The following is a 24,916-nucleotide window of genomic DNA, read 5'->3' on the forward strand; positions in this document are numbered from 1 at the left end:
TAAAGGTATTGCCCTTTCCACAGCACCCATACCTAGATGATTGTCTGATCAAAGCTCCTTCTTGAGCTGATGCACTTGTAGTCATATGAAAGGTGATGGACCTCTTCCCAAAACTAGGCCTCAAAATAAACACACTAAAATCAACATAGACAATGGGACAACAACTGGAATTTATCGGAGCCCGTCTCGTTGCAGTAGAGACCAAAGCCTTCTGGCCAACCCACAGATTTGCCACAATAGTCAGTCTAATTACCCACATTCAAATCAGTCCACAGGTCTTGGTCAGAATTTGTTTACAGTTGCTCCATTATATGGCAGTGGCCTCATTCATGGTAAAACATGCCAGATTACATATATGCTGCCTCCAGGCCTGACTCCAGACAGTTTGTTCCAAACAGACACAGCCTCTACAAATCTCTGTAGATACCACTGACAGTCAGGGACTCACTAGACTGATGGACAAAACCCTACAATGTCTGTACTAGAATTCCCTTCCTGCAACTATCACCATCCCTTATCCTGACAGCCGACATCTCCCTACTCAGCTGGGGAGCACACCTACAGAACCACACGGTACAGGGCAAGCAGTCCCCATCAGAGTCACTGTGCAGTTCACAATGCATGCCTACACTTCTACCAGTACTCAGGAACAAAAACATAAGGGTAATGATGGATAACATCGCCTGCATGTTTTATATCAACAGACAAGGGAGAGAAGTGTCAATTCCTGTGCACTGAAGTGCTAAAAATTGTGGATCTGATGCATCCAGCATGGCATCAGTATCTTGGCCACATCCATACCGAGTCACCAGATACCTCAATGGACTCTTGTTAAGCAGGAAAGTCTCACAAGAGAATGAGTGGAAGTAGATACAACAACCCTACTAGCAGTCTTCAGCTGGTGACAATTCCTGAACATAGATCTATTCGCTACACCAGGAAACATGAAATGCCCACTATTAGTTCAAGGATGAGCCTGGGTCATCAGTCCCTTAGAGATGCCTTCCTTATCAAATGGAATGCACCTTTCCTCTATGCCTTTCCAGCTTTTCCCTTACTATTCAAGGTGCTACACAAGGTAAAAGTAGAAGAGGCCAGAGTAATCGTAATAGCCTCAACGTGGCTCTGAAAATATGGTATCCTTACCTATTGAGCATGGTGGTTTGTCCATTGATATTCCTTCAACTGGCTCCACACCACCTCTCTTAGAACGCACACCAAATTCACCATCTGAATCTGGAGCTTAAAAAAAAAAAAAAAGCTTCTCCGTCTGAAGGCATGATTCTAGGCTCATGAGGTGACCTGTTCTGAAGGAGTAAAGGAGACCCTTTTAAATAGCAGATGCTTCACCACATGCTATATTTACCTTCGCAAATGGCAACGGTTCCAGACTTGGTGAGACAACAAACATGTCACAGCGCTGAGCTCTCTCTTTTACCACACGTACTAGATTACCTCACAGAGCCCAAAAAGTCAGGACCATTCACAAGTTCCATTAGAGTACATCTTGCTGCCATTATAGCATTCCATCGTAAGGCTGATGATCATTTGGTATTCACCCATTTGATGATACAAAGATTCCTCAAGGGCCTTCAAAACCTATGCCCAGAAGTCTGAGATCCCATCCCACCTTGGGATCTCAACCTAGTCTTTTATACTGCCTCACCATTTGAATCCATGGTGACCTGTTACTACATACACCTTTCCATGAAGACAACCTTTCTCATAGCCATCACATATGCTCGATGGATAGGGGAAATAGGGGCCATCATGGCATACCCCCATACGCAGTTTTCTTCCAGGATAAGGTCACATTATGACCACACCCAAAGTTGCAACGCAAAGTATCGTCATTGTTTCATCTGAACTAACGTAGTCAGCTTCAATTCTTCTTCCTCAAACCACATGAAAAAAAGCAAGAAGCCACATTACACACCTTAGATATTAGAAGGGCCCTGGCCTTTTATCTTGAAAGAACTAAACTGTTCAGAAAATCACCAGGATTATGCCTGTCTTTTGCAGAAAGATCAAGAGGGTCTGCCATATCCAAACAAACGCTCTCAATATGGATTTCAGTATGCATTCATCTTTGCTACCGGCAACCTAACCTACAACCACCGCTAGGAACTCACACCCATTCTACTCAATTGCTTTCCACTTTGATAACCTTCCTGAAAAGTGTGCCAGTTATGGACATTTGTAAAGCAGCTACCTGGATGTCAACGGATGCATTCATACAACATTGCACAATCACCCAGGAATTGCCATCAAATACGTACTAGGACAGACTGTCCTATTCTCTTAAACAAATCTAACTCCAAAGCCCCAGCCTACTAACTAAGGGCACTGCTCTACGGTCACCTAAATTGGAGCACTCATAGGGAGGCTACTTGAAGAAGAAGGGAAGGTTATTCACCTTATGTAGCAACTGAGATTCTTCAAGGTGTGTCCCCCTGTGGGTGCTCCACTACTAGCCCTCCTCCCCTGTCCTTAGGAGTTCAAACATGGACTCTGTGGTAGAGAAGGAACTGCATGCGGGTAGTTGGACTGCTGAGCGCTATATACCTGCTGCTCACAAGGCAAGATGGGGAAGAGCACATATGTGGTCCAGCGGGCACTGCTACTGAAGAGCTTCAATCCTAGACACAAACGCAAGTGCACCTAAGGTGGAGCACCCAGAGGAGAACACATCTCAAAGAACCTCGGTTACTGCACAGGGTGAGTAACTCTCACTTCCCAGGTTTAAACAAGAAAGGGCTGCAGGAAGTATCTTAGGAGTCTTTGATTCTGGAATTCACCCCACCCCCAATGGTCTGTAATAATCTGGATTAATAGACTGCCAGGGCATGTTGCTAAAATTTGTTCTCATAGGTTTTTCCATTGGGGAGAGTTTCAATTTAGGTGGATATAGGACAGTGAAGACACGGTAATGTGGGCCATATCTACAGTTCTATTTATTTGTATTTTGTGCATTTGTGAATGTACCTAAAGCAATGTAAGGGGAATTTAAAATAATACTAAGAAATAATCCAAAAAATAAATGCCTCCTGTTCTCCATGCGCAAGATATGGGAGATGGGAAGATAGTGTGTAGTCTTCTCATATCTATCATAGCATCAGTAGCTAATTCAGCAGCACCCTTGAGGGAAGCTGGCTGTATTGTCGTCCAGACTCCTGGGTTATTGTCTCTTCCCACTGTTGTTCAGAGAGAAGGCGGACTCCTAGTCATTGCACTGGGAAGGATAGTCCAAATAAGTGAGATGAGAAGGAACACTCCATAGAGTTATACTTCCATGAGACCTTACATTCAAAGCACCAAGCTACAAAGCTCTTCTTGCCTAAAAAGATCCTCTCCAGATACCGGAGAATCGTTTAGTAGTGAAATTTACACTTGATGTAAGCATTCATGCGTGACAGTACAGACTTTATCCCCTTGTTTGAGTGATGTGCGCTTTTATCTGGTGGCAGAAAATTCATCAGTGTAGTAGATTTAGGAGATACTTCTATTCTCCCCCTCCTCACCTTTAACTGGGGATTTTAGATTTCCCCCTCTCCCCAGCTTTTTAATTTTTTGGATTGCAGCAGCAATTCGGTAGCCCTAGTGTGATGAGCAAACATTTAGAAATAAATGCATTAAATCCATGACTAATCAAAATAAATACAGATATGTATTTAGACTTCAAGGATGAAATCTTGGCCCCACCGGAGTCAATGAGAAAACTCCCAATTGATGTCAGTGGGGCCAGAATTTTACCCCAGAGAAATAACATAAGAGAAGTTTGAGATTAATTGGGTAAGCAACCAAGAATTTGAATGAATAAGGAGTTGGGAACATTTTTTAGATTTCTTCTGCTGTGGCTGTTTGTTCTAAAACTATGTAAATAGTGGCCAGACAGATAATTTCTCTATCTCAAATTAAACTGTAATGTGTATTAAAGATAAGAACCAAAAGCACAAATCAAACTTAGAGCTCATAAAATAACGAGAAGTCCTGTGACACCTAAAAGACTAACAGATTTATTTGGGCATAAGCTTTCGTGGGTAAAAAACCCATTTCTTCAGATGCATGGAGTGAAAATTACAGATGCAGGCATAAATATACTGGCACACAAAGAAAATGGAGTTACCTTACAAATGGAGAACCAGTGTTGACTAGGCCAATTCAGTCAGGGTGGATATGGTCGACTCCCAATAATTGATGAGGACATGTCAATACCAAGAGAGGGTATTGCTTTTGTAGCGAGCCAGCCACTCCCAGTCCCTATTCAAGCCCAAATTAATTGTGTTAAGTTTGCAAATGAATTGTAGCTCTTTGAGGTCTGTTGTTGAAGTTTTGTTGTTGTTGAAGGACAGCTACTTTTAAATCAGTTGTTTAATGTCCAGGGAGATTGAATTGTTCTCCTACTGGCTTTTGTATGTTACCATTCTTGATGTCTTATTTGTGTCTATTTATTCTTTTACGTAGAGTCTGTCCTGTTTAGCCAATGTACATGGAAGAGGGGCATTGCTGACACAAGATGGCATAAATCACATAAGTAGATATGCAAGTGAATGAGCCCCTGATGGTGTGGCTGATGTGGTTGGGTCCTCTGATGGTGTCACTAGAGTAGATATGGGGACAGAGTAGGCAATCAGGTTTGTTACAGGGATTGGTTCCTGGGTTAGTGTTTCTGTGGCATGGTGTATAGTTGCTGGTGAGTATTTGCTTCAGGTTGAGGAGTTGTCTGTAAGCTTGGACTTGCCTGCCTCTCAAGGTCTGTGAAGGTGAAGGATCGTTTTCCAGGATAGGTTGTAGATCGTTGATGATGTGCTGGAGAGGTTTTAACTTGGGGCTGTACATGATGGCCAGTATTATTTTGTTGTTTTCCTTATTGGGCCTGTTCTGTAGTAGGTGACTTCTGGGTACCCATCTCGCTCTGTCAGTCTGTTTCCTCACTTCCCCAGGTGTGTATTGTAATTTAAAAAATGCTTGATAAAGATCTTGTAGGTGTTTGTCTATGTCTGAGAGATTGTAGCAAATACGGTTATATCTTAGGGCTTGGCTGTAGACAGTGGAGCATGTGATTTGTCCTGGATGGAAGCTGGAGGCATGTAGGTAAGTATAGCAGTCAGTAGGTTTCTGGTATAGGGTGGTGTTTATGTGATCGTCACTTATTTGCACTGTAGTGTCCAGGAAGTGAATCTCTTGTGTGGACTGGTCCAGGCTGAGGTTGGTGGGGTGGAAATTGTTGAAACCCAGGTGGAATTCTTCCAGGGCCTCCTTCCCGTGGATCTATATGATGAAGATGTTTTCGGTGTAGCTCAAGTAGAGGAGGGGCGCTAGGGGATGAGAGCTGAGGAAGCGTCTTTCTAAGTCAGCCATAAAAATGTGGGCATACTGTGAGGCCATGTGGGTACCCATAGCAGTGCCGCTTACTTGAAGGTATAAGTTGTCCCCAAATCAGGACACATCACATGATCCATTTGTCTACAGCCATCCTAACTCCATCTGGTGTGCTGATCCAAGGCCCTGATCCTGCACCATTGAAGTCCAGTGAGAGCTTAGATGTTGAATTCAATGGGCACAGGATGTTGCCTCCCTTTCTTTGCTCAACAGTTCGTCAATACAGAGCAGTAAAACTCAGGTAGCAGAAAAGAAAAATCAGATTACATATTGCTCAATTGAGGTTAATATCCACTGTAATGAGCATGATGTAAGGGTGGGAATCTGTCAAAGATATAATATATTACAATATGGTAAGAAATACAATTGATGGTATTTAAATGAAAACAAGAAATGTTTATATCCCTTATTGTGGAAAAATATCAAAGATAATGAGTAAAATTTGAAAAGTAAATATGTATTCTCTGCTTTCTGACAAAAGTCAGAAGGAAGCTCATTTGCAATTTAAAGGTGTTCAGTTCTATATATAAAAAGTCAGTTTCTCTGCCATAAATTTTAATATTTGACCTTTCTCTTTTGCACTTTTTTTTTTAACAGGGACCTAAAGAACAATCTTATTAGTATTATAGATCCAGGTGCTTTTATGGGGCTTCCGTCTCTTAAAAGATTGTAAGTATCTTATTTAGTTATATGATTTTTTTTTTTCAGATTCCAGGTTAAGTTTGAGAGGTTGGCAGTTTAAAAACAAACAAAATCACCATGTCCTGTAATTGAGCACATTTAATATAGGAATCATTTAAATACCACACACAAAACTTGACTATTTTCAGAGCTGCTTTTCTGAGTCAAACCATGATTTGGAGAACTACATGTGGCTTTCCAACCTTTCATTACCAGGTTCATTGGATATTTTCTGTCAGTAATTGCGCTATTACTCTCCCTGTGTATTATGTCATGAGCCACAAGTGGCTTCATATTCATCTAAAGCTTTGATGTCATCAGGAATAACCCTCTGAAGTACCGAGAGCTACTTCGTGGTGGCTTCCTTGAAAAGGTCATAGAAGAATACCAAGTCCCTAGTTATTAATATCTTAGTGAAAGTTACAGTACTGTTAATGCCACTTTATTAAGGTGTGCCAACTGTCCTATTATACATATTTCTTGGATTTATGTCTAGGCTGTAAAAACTTGCCCCAGAATGAAACTTAGAAAACAAGATCCCAGCAGGAGAACCATCCTTTTTTATTCCTTTCTCTGAAAGATTTTCAAATATCTGTGGGGAACCTTTCAAGTTACAGAATTTTTAGTGGTGATTAATATCCATGAACTGTGGTGACCAATGCTCTAGAAATATCTTGGTAGCTCCTAATTAGCTAATGTTATAGGCACTAAATAAATCAGTCAGTGAGGTCTCAGCTCAGGAAAGTATTTAAGCATGTGCTTAAAATTTAAGCATTTAAAAAAAATTAAATGCTTAACTGGCTTTTCTAACAGCTCGTTTCTTTGGTACCTCTAACCTGCTCATGTGAAATACTTGGAGTAGACAGCACAACACTACAATGGCTCAAATCATTCATCTCCCACAGAACTCTGAGAGTGATGACTGCTAACTGCTCCTCTTCCCTAAAGGTCCTCACCCGTGGAGTGCCGTGAAGAGTTATAAAACTGTCAACAGTATGCTGATGATTCAGTTGTATGTCTTGTTCTCCATTGATGCAACTCCCACCACTATGGGCTAGTCTACACTGGCAATGATAAAGCACTGCTGAGGAAGTGCTTTAATGTGTCTTATGTAGTCACAGCAGAGCGCTGGGAGAGAGTTCTCCCAATGCTCTAAAAGAACCACCTCCATGAGGGGCTTAGCTACCAGCACTGGGAGTGCGGCTCCCAGCTCTGGTGAATTGTCTACACTGGTGCTTTACAGTGCTGAAACTTGCTGCGCTCAGGAGTGTGTTTTTTCACACGTCTGAGTGAGAAAGTTGCCATGCTGAAAAGTGCCAGTATAGACAAGCCCTAAGTTGTCCAAATATTGTCAAGACATCAGGTCTTGGATGGAAAGCAGCTGGTTGAAATTCAGCTCAGGCAAGACTGAGATAATGCTGGCTGGAAGGGTGAAATGTTTTGTAAGAGCTTGTTTGAAGTGATGTGAAGTCTCTGGGTCCTGTTTGACTCCTCATAAGGCTTGGACGTTCATGTAACATAAAAATACCATTTTTTCCTCCATTGTGCAATGAGCACCTTCCCACAGTGTTCTGTGTATTTATCCTCTCTAGATTGGGTTAGTGGGAGATGCTGTATTTGAAACTTAATGTGAAAACAATGCACAGGCTGCTGCTGATCGAAAACCTCTATAGTTTGGGCTGCTGTGAACTCAAGCCTATCGTCTGTTGCCAGTTTAAGACCTTGGTACTATCTTCAAAACAACTAATGGACCAAGCCACAGCTATATTAAATCTACTAACTACTGAGACAGTTGTGCATCATTGGGGGAGTGCAGATTGCAGGGACCATAATGAAGCACCTGATAGCTAGAGACGAAGCCTTTTTGTTTGTGGGGTTCTGACTATGGAATGAATTTCCAGAGGAGTTTAGGTAAATCTAGAGATCACCTTTAGGAAATGATGTAAAACCTTCATCTTTGGCAAAGTGTTTCCACCATTTAAAAAAGAATACCACAGTACTAAAACCCCATCTGCCTGCCCTGCTTTCTACGTAAAAATGCAAGCAAATCAATCAGCCAGTCAATAACGTAACATTTTATACTCCAAAATAGGGAAGAGCCAGAGAATCCATGAGGTTCATTAGGGAGTTGATGTTGCTAATTAATTTTATATGGAAGGTGTTGTGATACGTCAGTGATGAGTGCCAGCATAAAACGTGATGATAGATAGATAACACCCTAGGAGCCAAAAGTCTTCTTCCAGATCCATAGAATTTGGAGGATCTTAAAAGAAAATGCTTGATAGCAATTAATTTTTGAACTCCTCAAAACTGTAGTGATTGTAAAGTGAATGTGCCTTCCTAAAATTTTCAGTGGTGAAAGTTGTCACAGGGATTCTAGCAGTTTATCTGTCATTGGGGGAAAAAATGTCTAAAGGGAAATTAAATTAGGTAGTCATCTTTTGAAGACTTAAAAAATAAGCAGTTGAGGGACCAAATCTGTTTTCCTTACATTAAGTAGTATTTACATGTACAAATATTCTGATGCAAATTTGGGCCTAGAGGGCTGAATTTTCTTTACTGGGGCCATTTTGCAATTTGAATAAGATCAGATCTACACTAGAAACTTGCTAATGTAATAGTGTTGGTTAGGGGTGTGATATTTTTGACATTACTGGCAAAAGCCTTAGTATGAACAAAATTTTATAACGGCATAACACATTTATAACACATTTTGAAAGTGTCACATATTTTGCTCTGGGAACTTGTATAAACTATATTGGCAAAAGCACTTCTTATTGGTATAAGCTGTTTTTATGCTACGAGTGTATGCTGGTATAGTTATGACAGCAAGCCTTTTCTGAGGTTGATCTGGCCTAAATTAGAAAAGCCTTTCGAAAGAGTTCAGCTCCTAGTCAACTTCATGAAAACTATGTTTAGCATGACCCATTATTCAGTTAAGTACCTTTTTTGTAGTGTATATGTATTGTATGATGAAATGAAGCTATTAATATTTGTTTTGCTTTCTCCTTGTAGAGACTTAAGTAACAATAAAATAGGCTGCCTGAATGCAGATATATTTAGAGGACTCATAAATCTTGTTAGATTGTAAGTATAATTCTGTTGTACATGTTTGAGAATTTATAATTCTCATTTAATTCAACCTTTTTTATTTCAGCAGGACTACTAATGCTTAAAGATGAGCACAAGCTTAAATGCTTCGCTAGATAAAGGCCATAGTGGTTACATTGTGTTGCGTACAGAATAGAACCAGTCCCATGCCCTGTCTGCTGCTGCCTCCCCTAGTTTTGCATTCTTGGGAAATATAGGAAAGAAGAAAAAGGGGTACTTGTCTATAATACGTATTTTCCCTAGAAGACTATTTCAGCATTACATTATCTCTTAACTTTTGTCCTTTATCACAGAGCATCAAGGTGACTGTCCTCCTTGTGGAGGACTTGATGAGATGTCCTTGGGACACATTGAAGGTTTGGGGGGGTGGGGAGCGGGTTGGGCTTTTTTTAGTTGTCAGAAAAGATTGTATTTCACAGACATAGAACACTCCCTTTGCCCTATTCCCCTTGCTTAATGTCTCTGCAGCACTTGCAGATGAGCCACCTATGAGAAAATCTATGATGGTTTTTTTTTGTATTTATTTAAATGGGATATCTAAGCAGGTTGTTTTCTTGCACTACCTTTCTGGTAACACTGATTATTTGCCGACTTTGAAATAAAATTTAAATATGCTTTTTTCTGGTGTATATTTCAACATAATTCTCATTTTAAACAAAAATGAAATATTTGAGCTGACTAATTTATTCTCAAACTCATAATACTTTCAAATAAAAGAGAAGAATGGGGGAACATTTGGGTGTTAGGGTTCTCTAGCTGGGCCATCAGGCTTACGTTGTGATGTCTAATGTTTTAAAGACTGCTCCCATGTCCTCTTTTGATGATTGGCAATTCATAATTACTTTTAAGAAATAAGAGAACACATTTTGAAAGAGAAAATTTGTGTTTAATTACATAACTTAGTGTCAAATGCATTTCTTAAGTATAAAACAATTTAATTATTGCCATTTTATGTTCTAGAAATCTTTCAGGGAATTTGTTTTCTGCACTAACGCAAGGAACTCTTGATCATCTTAACTCACTAAAGTCTTTGTAAGTAAATATTAATTTTGGTTTTAATTTGTATGACCTTAGATAACTTTTTGAGCAATTTTAAAAACCAGTTTAAAAGGGTAAACATGGGGAGCTTCAGTAGACTTTTTTTTGAGTGCAAAGCAACTAAATTAAAGCAAACCATATTTTTGATTTTGACAGAACTATACATTCAATACTGTCCCAATTAGATATTGGCAATTTAGATTTTGTTTTGTTTATTAAACATATTACAACTGTATATTTCTGAGTAGGCTTTGATTGATATAGGTGCAGAATTTTGCATGAGGAAATGATACAAGGGTTAGACATAGTTTGAAGGTGAAAAGTACTCTGGATATAATTTTCAAAAGCACTCAATCTTTACCTAGGTCTTCTCTGTTTTGAAGTCAGTGGGATCGGAGTTAGGCCATCATTGAGAACTTTTGAAAATCTCACTTTACATATACCAATTATTATTTTGTATTAAAGAAAGTTTTTTCGTCTTTTACAAATGAAGAAAAATACTCTCCAAAAGTTTAAAGTTCTCCAAGAACAAAAAGTGTGACTGTTGGATATAAAAATGAATGTCAATGTCAGTCTCAATCTCAATGTGTTTTTTCTCTTCACTCCTTTAGCAGTCCTTAGTTCCTTATTGTGATACTGTGTTTGTAGAAAGTGGATGAATTACTTCCTCACAACCTGACTGTTAAGTTTGTATATTCTATGACAGCTATATAGGCTGGGCTGCCATATCAGGAGTCTAGCAGATTCTCAAGGTGCTGTCGCTGGTCATGAAGTCAACTCTCTCCGTATTCCAAGGCAGATAGTGCCTCCTTTCAAGTCTGATTATTATTCATAGTTTATTTCTTGAGCTCTAACAATACTCTCAGCACTGTACTAATAAAAATGGTCCCTGTCCTGAAGAGCATGAGTCTGTTTAAGAACTTAATGAGCCTGTGACAACATCCTGGATATCAATATTAGTATTTTAAAATATGTCCTTAGGAATTCATGTTAATAAAGACCATATCAGAATGCCCCAGGTTAGGAATATATATTGTTTCAATGTTAAGTGTTTGTGCCTTGGCTTGCATAATCTTCTGGGCACTGTTTGCTGTTACTGGTGAAATAATAAAATACACATGAAGTAGAGATTTTTAACAAAGATGAAAAACAAATCAGTTCAGACTGAGGGGCTCTTTTTTGAGACTATATTTAGATATATAAATTGTTTCTTGACTGTAGCAGACTTTTTAATGGGGATTTGGATGTCTTTGTACCAAGAAGTGTTATGTTATACATACAATGAGGGGATTTTATGAATCGATTAAAATCAGAAATTATGTGGAAAAGGACTGTTTTAATCATAGCAAAGTTACTGGGGTTTCTTTTAATGGAGGGAAAAAACCACACGTGGTTGCACGAGTAATGAGTAGTAGCCTGTAATGAGAGAAACAGGCAACACATTTGAGTGACAACTGCATAAAATTTGTTTTTAATCTGTATCTTAACCTTATACCATTGTAGTTTTTTTGTTTGTTTGTTTTTTGTTTGTTTGTTTTTTTTTTTTACTCTTGCTTCTCTACTAAATAAACCTCAGACCTCAGTCAGGTGGATAGTATTATTCAATTAAACTGTTATTGTGCCCATGAATTTGCTCATGTAAGCACCAGAGTTACTGTACTCCCTCTGCTAGAGAAGTTATTACAAATTCTTTTTTGTCTACAGGGTCCATATCTCTGTTAAACCTGGCTCTGGCTTTGGCTCTGGCTCAAGCAGTGTACAGCTAGTTAGGCAAAACCAGACCCGTCAGACTCTGATAGGAGGGGGCGTGGTCAGCTATACCTGACAGTTGTTCATTGCTTTCAGGAAAGTTTGTGAGCTCTTTCATTTCCGAGTGTGTGTGTGTGTGTGTGTGTGTGTGTGTGTGTGTGTGTGTGTGTGTGTGTGTGTGTGTGTGTGTGTGTGTGTGTGTGTGTGTGTGTGTGTGTGTGTGTGTGTGTACACGTACACAGTACTACACACTTACATCCCCAGGACCAGAAACAGCTACAGAATGTAAATATATGGCCAAAATAATTCATTTATTTTGTGTGTGTGTGGATATAGATATAAAAATATATAAATAAAAAAATATTTTGGACATACATTTGCATTCTGTAGCTGTTTCTGGTTCTGGAGATGTAAGTGTGTAGTTCTTTCCTACTGCTGAGGCACCATCAGTGCTCCCCTCCTGATCTCCCTTCCCCCCCACACACACACATCATCACAGAGTGCAGCATGGAGAAGGACAAGAAAAAGGGGAAAAAACAGACATGTTGTTTTCTCTACCCCACTTGTGGAATGCCTGGATGGGGATTGCTGTGTCTTCTGTGAGTTAGGAGCCGTGCACATCTCAGAGAAGTCAGCTCGGGCAGGGTCCTTCATGGAATCCCTCTCCCAAACCAGGAGTGGATATCTAGACCCACACCAGTAGAAGCACTGGACTCCTGGTACATGTTTCAGTCTATCCTGTGGCAAAGGGAGGAGGAAAAGGTACAAAAGAGCCCATCAGAGCAATGAGACAAACTCCCTGCCTTGGGCCGTGGTATGCAGGAGCGCAGCTGCAACCATTGTCCATGCCTATCATTCATTGCCCTTCCTCAATAGTGCATGAGGAAGAAGAGTACTCAGGTGGACTCAGGAGAAGAATTTTAAGGGTGCAGGCAACACAGAACTCCCTCCTTCCTCCTCCTTTTTAGGGATTTCCCCAGCAGGTTGCTGTGAGCTCAGCTCCAGGGTATTCCTTGCCCTTCTAGGGCAAGGGATGTGATTCCTCCAGCATGTTTTGAGTTACTGCCAGCACTCAGTAGAGCACTGAGGTCAGAAAAGGGCCAAATCCTGAAATTTACCAGATGGCCCAGATCTGGCATAGTAATTTTTCTCCAGGGTTGACCACCTCTGTATAGATTCAGTCAAAGCTTCCCTCTCAGGAGATGCAGGAAAAGCATTCAATTCTGGACCTGAGAGAGATCAGGTACAGGGAATCAGATTGCTGCCTCTCGGTTAGCAGATCCCCATCTGCTCTCCCATCTCATGGTGAGCATTCATTCAGGCAAACGAGAAAAGGAAAATGGGAAGGATGTACAGGGACTAGTCTCCATAATCATTGGGCACCTTCTCTTCCCCAAGTCCTCACAGGGAAAAGAAAGGGGGGAAAAAAAAGAAAAAAAAAAAAAGCATCCCTAAAAAAGGCTATGGTATGCCAGAATACTAAACTTGGGTGCAGGCACAGGAGGCCTTCCTGTTGTCTCTTCAGAGTCTACTGATGCCAGTTCTCTAGGGAGGGGCAGATTTAAGAGAAGGAAATACAAAGTGTTCTCCTTAGATTCAGAACAGGAACCCCAGGGGGAAGAAAAGCAGGAAAACTCTTCTAGTTACAAGTTTGTGTCCAGGCGATATTGAAATAGATACAATTCATGGCATGAAACCCTCACATTTGGTGAGTTACAGCACAAATAAATGACTTTAGTTTAAATCACTCCTGAATAATAAGCTAGAAACTGTTTTTTAAACACACGGTACAATATAGTGCAATATTCTTAACTTCTGGTATTACACTTCTTGACTTTAATGGTCTAGACATACTTAATCCTGCCTCAGCATGGAGGTGGGGTGTATTAGATGACCACTTGAAGTCCCTTCCAGTTCTACATTTATATGATTTTATAGGAAATTTGTAGCAAATTGTGATAGGCATTCTAAAACTAATAGAGAGTAAACATGAAAAACTGAATATTACATTTATTCTTGTGATTATGTCTTTTGCATGTTACAGAGAATTTCAGACTGATTATCTTCTATGTGACTGTAACATTTTGTGGCTACATCAGTGGTTAAAGGAAAGAAATATAACAGTGCGTGAAACTAAATGTGCTTACCCCAAGTCATTGCAAGGACAGCTAGTAACATCAGTTAAGCAGGAGCTTCTAACATGTGGTAAGAATTCTGGATAAATGACACTTAATGCATACTGGGTTTATTTAGTGTGAGTAGCTAATCCTTTATTTTTTCTGCTTTCCTTCAATTTGGCACTTCTGTGTAGTGTTTATAGTGATTTCTTCTGCTAAGCTGGTCCACAGATTGACAATAGTCTTCAGACTGCCTTGCTGCTTCTGGTATCCGAGAGAGAGAGAGTTGTTGTCTAGGCTCCTGATCTTACCCTTGGAGAAGCAATCCTCTCAAAAACAGCAGTTAAACTTGACTTCTTACATGAAAAATAGAAAACTGGAGGATTTGTCCTCCATTTCCCAGGTTTTTTCTGTCAGACTGTTTAGGTCTGAGTTATGCAAAACCCTCCAAGTCTAAAGCCCTAATAGTTAAAAGGAGAGAGATTCTCCTATTTACCTTCCTCCTTATCTTTCTTGGAGACCAGTCAATCCATAAGAGACAAATAAGAAATCTGAGATGTCCTGAAATGTAAAAGTAAAATCCAAGAGAAGAAAATCAGAAGAAACCTGCTGCTTTTCTGGGCTGGTTATCTGGCTCAGAGCTAGATGCACAGAGAAGGAAACTCAGGAGAAACTTTCTTTAGCAGTTTTTAAAAAGAATATTGAGAAGTTTGTTAGCATTCCTAGGTCTTCCCCCAGATGATCCTTAAAGAGGAAGAACAAGAAGAATCAAGTCGATGGGTCACTGAAACCCCTAGAAATAGTGCCCATCAGGCTCAGAAAAGACCCTTGCATTCCCCTAACATAGCTATGCAGGCACACTCAAAGCTGAGTTGAGTGGGACTGTGCAGCTGAGATTGATCATGGCCAGCTAAGACACTTTAAAGATATTTGATTGTGTCTACAATGGGTGTAAAGTCAAGTTTAAAAGACACATTTAGGTAGCATGTTTTCCAACACTATCTATTTTCCTAATCTAGATAGTTCCAGTGGTTATGTGAGACTTGAGAGGGCTACATAAATCATGTTCTTTATGCTCTCTTTAAGTATTAAACTTTTAGTAAATCCCACCTGCTTTTGTACAGTTCACTACTCTAATTCAGGACTAACTTCTCTGAATCATATGTTGAGAACTGCATACAAATGTCCTATTATGAGGATTACTTCTCATTCTATTGTCAAAACTGGGAGTTATCAAGAATATTAAGCTCTCACTATAAACCAAATATACTACTTTCATATCAATCAGTGATTGTAAAGTTCATGCAGCATGGGACTGGGAGTGAGGGCCTGTGGGTCTCTGTTTGTAGCTGTGATACCAGTTCACTCTGGAATCTTGAGAGAAAATTGCCTAAATTTACCTATCTGTAAATCGTAAACATATTAACATATATCACTTGGAATTTTGAAGGTTGCTCAATATTTGTAAAAGAAATATATAAATGCATAGAATTGTTTTATTTGTATTGCTCTTTTTTCCTGGAACTAGGCTGGCAAACAGCTTCTGTAATTCATTAAACTGACTGAATACAGTTTTTGAAAGATACAGTTAGCCCACTCAAGGTCAATTGAAGATGTGAGTCATTATGAAATACAGTTTATTTAAATCCTTCCCAGGTCTTTTTTTAAAAAAGCCAGCTAAGAGAGAGATCTGATTATATCAAACTATATTCTAAAGAAAAAAAACATTTCATCTTTTCATGAATATTAAAATTAAGTTTTTTTAGTCAGAGTGGGTCTATAAAGCATAGTATCTAACTATATTTTTAAATTTGAAGTTTTGTTGATTTTTTTTGTCTCTTGGATTCTAGAACCTCCTCTTGAATTACCATCTTTCTACATGACTCCATCCCATCGTCAGGTTGTCTTTGAAGGAGACAGTCTGCCCTTCCAATGCATGGCTTCATATATTGATCAAGACATGCAAGTGTTATGGTACCAGGATGGGAAGATTGTTGAAACTGATGAATCTCAGGGTATTTTTGTTGAAAAGAACATAATTCATAATTGCTCATTGATTGCAAGGTAAATTCCTTGTGAAAAACATCTTGTAGAGTAGACCCCCCACCTGCTCCATGCACATCTTGGTTCATATTGCTTAGTAAAGTAGTTGGTGGCAAATAGCCTCTTCTCAGTTCTTATTGATGTGACTGTATAAACAACAATAGTGAGGGTTTGGAAGAAATGCCTTCTGTCGGACAGTATTATATAATGGCAATTCATAGTCATTATGATGGTGAATAATCCTTGGGCCAGAGATTGTATGACTGACCCTGTATAACCTGGTGGTTAAGGCACTGAAGTTCAAGTCACTGCTCCAATGACCATTTAATTATTTATACAACTTCAACAGGAGAGATTGAGACCCACACCAGAATTTCCCACATACCAGTGCCTATAGCACGCTCTTATGTAGTAAGGGAAATGCAAGTTCAAATCCCTTCTACACTCATGGGACGGAGGAAGTTGAACTCACAACTCCTATGTCTCACATGAGTGCCCTAACCACTGGGCTAAATGTTTTTCTTTGAGTGGTTGCAGATGTATATTCCACTCAGATATGCGCATACCCAGGGCATCAAAGCCAGAGAACTCTGCCTAGTGGTATTTCTCAGAGCAGTGCTCATGCTCTGTGCCTCCAGCCCCTCCCCTGGTTATTTAAAGCCTGAGAGAACACCCATGGAACCATTTATTAACCATGGACGAGATAAATTAGGAATGATGAGATAAATAGCAGGTTGAGCGTGAACAATGCATGGACAGGGCATCAAGTATCAGAGGGGTAGCCGTGTTAGTCTGGACCTGTAAAAGCAGCAAAGAATCCTGTGGCACCTTATAGACTAACAGGCGTTTTGGAGCATGAGCTTTCGTGCGTGAATACCCACTTCGTCAGATGCATGTAGTGGAAATTTCCAGGGGCAGGTATATAGATGCAAGCAAGCTAGAGATAAGGAGGTTAGTTCAATCAGGGAGGATGAGGCCCTGTTCTAGCAGTTGAGGTGTGAAAACCAGGGGAGGAGAAACTGGTTTTGTAGTTAGCAAGCCATTCACAGTCTTTGTTTAATCCTGAGCTGATGGTGTCAAATTGCAGATGAACTGAAGCTCAGCAGTTTCTCTTTGAAGTCTGATCCTGAAGTTTTTCTGCTGCAGGATGGCCAGGGAGGTTGAAGTGTTCTCCTACAGGTTTTTGTATATTGCCATTCCTAATACCAATTTGTGTCCATTTATCCTTTTCTGTAGAGACTGTCCAGTTTGGCCGATGTACATAGCAGAGGGGCATTGCTGGCATATGATGGCGTATATTACATTGGTGGACGTGCAGGTGTATGAACCGGTGATGGTGTGGCTGATCTGGTTAGGTCCTGTGATGGTGTTGCTGGTGTAGATATGTGGGCAGAGTTGGCATCGAGGTTTGTTGCATGGATTGGTTCCTGAGCTAGAGTTACTATGGTGCTGTGTGCAGTTACTGGTGAGAATGTGTTTCAGGTTGGCAGGTTGTCTGTGGGCGAGGGGTGGCCTGCCACCCAAGGCCTGTGAAAGTGTGGGATCATTGTCTAGGATGGGTTGTAGATCCCTGATGATGCATTGGAGGGGTTTTAGCTGGGGACTGTATGTGATGGCCAGTGGAGTCCTGTTGGTTTCTTTCTTGGATTTGTCTTGCAGTAGGAGGCTTCTGGGTACACGTCTGGCTCTGTTGATCTGTTTCCTTATTTCCTCGTACGGGTATTGTAGTTTTGAGAATGCTTGGTGGAGATTTTGTAGGTATTGGTCTCTGTCTGAGGGGTTAGAGCAGATGCGGTTGTACCTCAGTGCTTGGCTGTAGACAATGGATCGTGTGATGTGCCCGGGATGGAAGCTGGAGGCATGAAGGGTAGGCATAGTGGTCGGTAAGTTTTCGGTATAGGGTGGTGTTAATGTGACCATCACTTATTTGCACTGTGGTGTCTAGGAAGTGGACCTCCCGTGTAGATTGGTCCAGGCTGACGTTGATGGTAGGGTGGAAGCTGTTGAAATCGTGGTGGAATTTTTCCAGAGTCTCCTTTCCATGGGTCCAGATGATGAAGATGTCATCAAAGTAGCATAGGTAGAGAAGAGGCATGAGTGGACGAGAGCTGAGGAAGCGTTGTTCCAGGTCGGCCATAAAAACATTGGCATATTGTGGGGCCATGTGGGTTCCTATAGCGGTGCCACTGATCTGGAGACATATATTGTCATCAAATTTGAAATAGTTGTGTGTGAGGATAAAGGCACAGAGCTCAGCAGCCAGTTATGCTGTGGCATCATCAGGGATACTGTTCTTGACAGCTTGTATTCCATCTGTGTGTGGGATGTTTGTGTAGAGAGCCTCTACATCCATGGTGGCTAGCATGGTGTTTTCTGGAAGGTCACAAATGCATTGTAGTTTCCTCAGGAAATCAGTGGTGTCACGGAGATAGCTGGGAGTGCTGGTGACATAGGGTCTGAGTAGAGAGTCCACATATCCAGACAGTCCTTCAGTGAGAGCGCTAATGCCCGAGATGATGGGGCGTCCAGGATTTCTGGGTTTGTGGATCTTGGGCAGTAGATAGAATAACCCTGGTCGGGGCTCTAAAGGTATGGGGATTTGTTCCGGTATTAGTGTAGGAAGTGTCCGGAGTAGATGGTGCAGTTTCTTAGTGTATTCCTCAGTGGGATCTGAGGGAAGTGGCCTGTAGAATTTGGTATTGGAGAGTTGTCTGGCGGCCTCCTTTTGGTAGTCAGACCTGTTCATGATGACAACAGCACCTCCTTTATCAGCCTCTTTGATGATGTCAGGGTGGTTTCTGAGGCTGTGGATGGCATTGCGTTCTGCACGACTTAGGTTATGAGGCAAGCGATGTTGTTTTTCCACAATTTCTGCCTGTGCACATTGGCGGAAGCATTCAATGTATAGGTCCAGACTGTCATTTTGACCCTCAGGAGGAGTCCATGTGGAGTTCTTCTTCTTGTGCTGTTGGTGGGAGGGTACCTGTGTATCAGTGCACTGTTCAGTGTTGTCCTGAAAGCATTCTTTGAGTCAGAGACAGCGAAAGTAGGCTTCCAGATTGCCGCAGAACTGTATCATGTTGGTGGGAGTGGCAGGGCAGAAAGAGAGTCCCCGAGATAGGACAGACTTTTCTTCTGGGCTGAGTGTGTAGTTGGATAGATTGACGATATTGCTGGGTCGGTTGGGGGTACCACGGTTGTGGTCCCATGTGGCAGATAGAAGTTTAGACAGCTTACAGTCCTTTTTCCTTTGTAGAGAGGTGAAGTGAGTAATGTAGATCTCCTGTCTTAGTTTAGTGAAGTCCGTTTGTATGGAAGTTTGGTTATTAATGAGAGTCTCCAGGTTGGAGAGCTCTTTTTTGATGTTTTCCTGTTTGCTGTATAGGATGCTGATCAGGTGGTTCCTCAGTTTCTTTGACAGAGTATGGCATAATCTCTCACTGTGGTCTGTGTAGTATGTAGATAGCAGTGGATTTTTTACCTTTAGTCCATTTGGTATGATGTCCATCCGTTTGCATTTGGACAGGGCATGCTGCACAGGGATTGGTTCCTTCAAAGTAACCAAACCAATCCCAAGATGTCTGATGCAATGTAATATGTAGATGTATATAAAGGAAGAGGTTTTCTGTGTAAATTTGGGTGTGTGGTATGCCCAAAACCCAACCCATATACTTGAGTCTGATCAACTAAGCATAGCTTTGCTGTATGCCAAATAAAGGAACCAGAGTGACACAATCTGGAGTTGAATTGTAATTTTTGGATCCCAGAGAACTGGATGAAATGTTCTAGAACTGGACAAGGTGTTCTGGTTAAGCAGAGTGGAAAAGGTCTCAAAGGAACTCCCAGTAAACTTCCTGTGTTACATCAGCATATGGAGTAGCTCCAATCATGCCTCCACAGAGACTGCGGGCACATTCGATGAGGGCCAAAGCAACGCTGATAGCATGCCTCAGTGATATTTCAGTTTTGAACACTAGCAGGCCTGCTACCTGGTCTCTATGCATACTTTTTTTTGCCGGTCACTATGCAATTTCTGCTGTGTCTAGGTCAGATGCAAAGTTTGAGAAGGTGTTCCTGCTGCAGTCATTTTTAAGTAGACTTTGATTCCCAGCTCTTGAGTGCTGCTTGTCAGTCACCTGTGTGGAGTATACTTCTGCAAACCCTTGAAGAAGAAAAGACACTTACTGCCTGTATTGTGAGTGGTGATCTTCTAGATGTGACTACAGATGTGTATTCCATGACCCACCTTCCGTCCTCTGCATCGGAGTCTCTGTTCTTGACATTCAATACAAAGGAACTGGCGGGTGGGGCGGGGGGGAGAACAGGGACGCGGCGGTCAGGGTAGCTCTGCTCTTAAATAGTGAGCACTACCCCATAAGTAGCATAAGGCAAAGTTCTCTGGCTTTGGTGCACTGAGTGAACACATATCTAAGTGGAAAACACATCTGCATCCACATCTTGAGGGACAACAATTACAATACAGGTAAGTAACTCTCTTTTATGAGACTACCACCTCCCCTCCTCCTCAGTCAGTTTGTTAGACCCAAAACAGATATTTTCAACTCACTACATTTTTTTTGCAATTTTTGTATTCAGATCAACTCAAACCAAAATTTTCGTTTTGTATTTTTGTATGGCTTCCAACTAACTTAAAACTCAGTTTTGCCTGTCTGTAACTATTGCAAACAGTTCTGCCTTCGTAGGGTGATGGATTACATGACTTATTAGATCTCTGCCACAGTTAATTACTAGTTCTTGGGATCATGGGTAGTTGGTCCCCAGTTTTTGTAAGGCCTTCACAGACACATTACTGAGCTGCTTCTTCTATGGCCTTTCTGAGCACTGTTGATCTTTTAATAAATGCTTTTCATACATTTTTGCTGAAGTTCAATAATTTTTTTTTGTCTTCATAGCGCCTTGACTATCTCAAATATTCAAGCTGGATCCACTGGCAACTGGGGTTGTCATGTGCAAACCAGACGTGGGAATAATACAAGAGCTGTAGACATTGTGGTGTTAGAGAGCTCTGCACAGTATTGCCTTCCAGAGAGGGTTGTCAACAATAAAGGAGATTTCAGGTTGGTGATAGCAGATTTGTTTCATGAAAAAGTGTTGTCTGTTTGATTCTGCTTTTCAGTTAGGAGATTATGCTGAAAGGCACCTTACTGGTGTGTGCTCCTGCATAAGATGTAATGAGTTCTCACATTTCTAATTATACTAAATTAGAATATGGCCAACAGAAATGTAAGCAGTGATATTGTGAAATATCGGTGCCTTTTAACCCATATTGCACGAACCCTTTAGAAAAGAAATTGGTAGTAAAGTATGGTATTCTAAATATGTAAATATAGCTGAACAGAGTTTTTGAGGTGGCTTGTAACTTAAACTTGGAACACAGTCTAGTACAGGATTTTTCTTCAATATTAGTATTTTACCTCCAAGTTTTTCATTGTCTTCCATATATGAAATCACTACAGCAATACTATGAAATATCTGGTCCTTTTAAATAGTACAATAATTGTAATGAGTGCCATCTCCTTTTTAGAATTGTTTGTACAGCCAGTGGCTGCTCTAGTTTTCCATTGTGTTGGTTATTGTTTTTATTCTTTACTTATGTATCTTTTCACCTGTTTTCCCTTTTCTGATCTCTTTGCTGCTGGTCACTCTAACAACACATTACTTCTGGAGGTGCCAGCTATCACAATTAGATTCCCTATATGTAAGGTAATTCTTTTTCTAACTTCTCTTTTGCGCCTTACTGCAGTAGTTCCCAGTGAGAAACAAAATGTTGTTAGCATGTCTCTCTTCTATTGGTGTTAGTTTTCTTACTTTTATAGGTGTTTTTCTTGTGAAAAAGAGCAATCTCTTTTATGATTCATTTACTTGTGCTGGCTTAGAAGGTACTTCCTGGTATTGTTTTTCTTTTGTAAACCTCTATCCTATTATCCCACACCCCATCACTAAGTTGGAGCACTTTGTAGCTTGTATCTAACTTCTTTATAGGCATTCAAAAACAGTGGTTCTCAAACTTATTTGATCATGTCCCCCTTCTTTTTGTCTATAGTAGTTTACGCTCCCACCGCATAAGTACATATGGAGATTAAAAAAAACGCAACTCGTTAAATATTAAAAACAGTAAAGCATTGATTCAAACAGAGCCATTCAGTTATACAGTTCTGTGAATTTTAAGTGAGATACTGCTTATTTGCATCGCACTGTTGTTACTAGAGTAATAGTGCTTTTTGGAGCAGAGCAATTCCCTCCTGGGTTGGATGCTTGAGACAGTTATTGATCCCTTTCTATCTTCAATTAAATGTACACATCACATTGTAGCAAACTGATTAATGTATAGATGGGAATGACTTTGTATAATGCTATGCAAGCTTAACAGAAATCCATCAAAATGCATGGTGCCATCTAGAGTCAAATGCACCATGCCATCTGAGGACCTGATATGTCTGGAGGAATTCGCTTTGCTGGTTATTCGTTGCTATGGGTAAAATGTGCACAGTAATGTTTTTTTGTGCTTTTTTCTTTTTTCCCCTTCCTCCGTAAAACCCCCAAATATATTCAGCATCCCCCAGGGCATGCTGCCCAGTTAGAGAACCTCTAATCTAAAAGACCTTACATTTTTCACCAGGATTCATCACTGAATCTGGTCTGCTAGTTGGATCATTAGCTTCCCCGGCTTTGGGCCGGCTACTGACAGAGAGTGTGAAGTGAATGCTGATAGGAATCAAACCTCCGGTATATAAGTATGAGGAAATACTTTTAGTTAGCCTCATTAATCCATTTTGGGATGAAATTTTGGAGTTTTGCCATCAATTTCAATGGAACCAGATTTCACCCCTGATGTCTAATGTATCTGACTTTCTACCTTTTTGGATTGATTTTAAATCTCAACCTTCCCTTTTTAAAATTAAATTATTTTGTAGTTGAAAGGCTTCCTCTAATACACTTGCACTCTGGTGATTCTGCAGCCATCCCTGTGTAAGCTTGTAGAAAGGGTCTTCTCAGGTTCTCCTTCAAGTGATTGTCCCTATTGTATTCCATTGAGGGTTATGCACATGCACCATGCCCCCGGAGCTGGAGTGTCTGATGGTCCACGCCTCTGCCCTTGCATTGCCTCTTGGTTTTGCCCAAGGTGATAAAGGGCGGGGCAGACCGACCACGTCTTGAGTTCCTTCTCACCATCGCTTGATCCAAGTCAGAGCTTCTGCTTTTCTCTTGTTGGTGATGCATTTCCAAACTTTCTAGGAAAACTGTTTTTATTCTTGTACATAGTTCAGATTTTACTGATTTTTGTAGTAATTTTAGTGTTCATGGTCATTTTTATAGGATTAAGGACTTTGTGGCACTGTTTCAGCAGTTTCCTGCCAACTCTCTCTCCCCCAGCACCCGTGTCTGGGGATGGGAGCGTTGCTGCAACAACTGCAGAATCAACCAGGTTGGCCAGATTGGAGTTGTGGCCCTAATATTCACCTTCAGAACCATCTCACTCAACCTGGAAGGAATCCTCTCTCTCACTGCCTCATCTTTTGTTGAGTAGATGTCTGGAACCGGGGCTGGACAATACGCCAGTCAGCCCAGCTCCTACAGTGCCAGCAGATCTGGAGAGGTTCCCCTCGTTGTCCCCAGACGAAGCTGTGTCATCAATGCCCTCCTTTTCCCCCAGATGACTACTGTCAATTTCAGGAGAATAACAATTGTTCTTCAGATCCCATTGGAGGGAGGTGCAGGACAGTCAGTAACAACTAGAAGACATCTTGCATGCATCAGTATCAGCCAGAGTGACCCTTTCGATCAATTATGCCATTCTCCAACCGACATGCACTGTATGGCCTACCCTGGCCATATGCGCTCCACCCCGAAGGGGGCCAAAAAGAGGTTCTATGTATCTCTCCCTCCCCCTGCCACCAAGGAGGTCTGAGCTTCTGTTCTCCTATTCTCTGCCTTATTCTCTGGTGATCTAGGTGGATACAGAGCAAGCCAAACAGCTTCCACGCTCCACTCCCTCTGACAAAGATGGGCAAGAGGTTAGACCTTTATGAGTAGAAAGGTCTTTACCTTGGCCAGCCTCCAGTTCCATATCTCAAACTACCTAGCACTGATGGCCAAATATGACTTTTTGAGCTTTGGGAGATGGCAGATTTTTGCAGATAAACTACTTCAGCACGATTGTGCCTGCTTCCAGGCTATTTTGGAAGAGAGCAAGTTCGTCTCTAGGACCATACTTCATTCAGGCTGATTGATTCCGCAGACACATCCTCATGTACAGTGATGACTGGAATCCTCATGAGGAGGGAACCCTGGTTACATCCCTCAGGCTTGTCTAGAGAGGCACAGAGCACAGCTGAGGATCTCCCTTCTGATGATTCTCACTTTGTCATCCAGAAGACGGGTGATTTCTTACACTCACTGAAAGGCTCTGGAGCCACCCCACAATCCCTAAGCATTTATATACCGGTGCCTAAATGAAAATTTTACCACCCCCTGCCTGTGCAATGCTATAAAACTCCCCAGATCTACCACCAACAGGCTTATTAACCTCTACAGAAGCACCTGAAGGTCTACAGATCTCATCTGCCTGGTCCACCAATGCACTTCTCTGCATAGCACACCCAGTTTTCGGGTAAGTGATATTTCTAAGTGCATCTAGAGAGCCTTCAATGTAGTAGCCCTATGCTCTTGCCAAACACCCATTTCAAAGGCCATCTCAAACTCTTTCTGCCAGCATGGAGTGCTATAACAATGGACAAGTGGGTTCTGGATGTCATTTGACACAACTATATGAT

At 41.1% G+C, this 24,916-nt stretch overlaps 1 protein-coding gene across 6 annotated transcripts in view; it reads left to right on the forward strand.

The window, feature by feature from the left end:
* ADGRA3 (adhesion G protein-coupled receptor A3) overlaps positions 1–24,916 on the forward strand; it is a 115,045-nt gene that overhangs the window by 38,994 nt on the left and 51,135 nt on the right. For 3 of the 6 annotated variants that reach the window (XM_050947373.1, XM_050947374.1, XM_050947371.1), the window contains exons 3-9: positions 5,980–6,051; positions 9,079–9,150; positions 10,135–10,206; positions 14,006–14,166; positions 15,929–16,142; positions 21,035–21,199; positions 21,810–21,845. The exons of 1 other annotated variant lie outside the window; for it this stretch is intronic. In XM_050947373.1, the coding sequence (XP_050803330.1) occupies positions 5,980–6,051; positions 9,079–9,150; positions 10,135–10,206; positions 14,006–14,166; positions 15,929–16,142; positions 21,035–21,199; positions 21,810–21,845 (792 nt within the window). Of the gene's footprint in view, positions 1–5,979; positions 6,052–9,078; positions 9,151–9,316; positions 9,388–10,134; positions 10,207–14,005; positions 14,167–15,928; positions 16,143–21,034; positions 21,200–21,809; positions 21,846–24,916 lie in introns of those variants that run through there. 2 more of the 6 variants (XM_050947372.1, XM_050947376.1) reach the window with 2 other exon arrangements.

The sequence above is a fragment of the Gopherus flavomarginatus genome, chromosome 3 (genome assembly GCF_025201925.1).
Source record: "Gopherus flavomarginatus isolate rGopFla2 chromosome 3, rGopFla2.mat.asm, whole genome shotgun sequence".
Lineage (NCBI taxonomy): Eukaryota > Metazoa > Chordata > Testudines > Testudinidae > Gopherus > Gopherus flavomarginatus.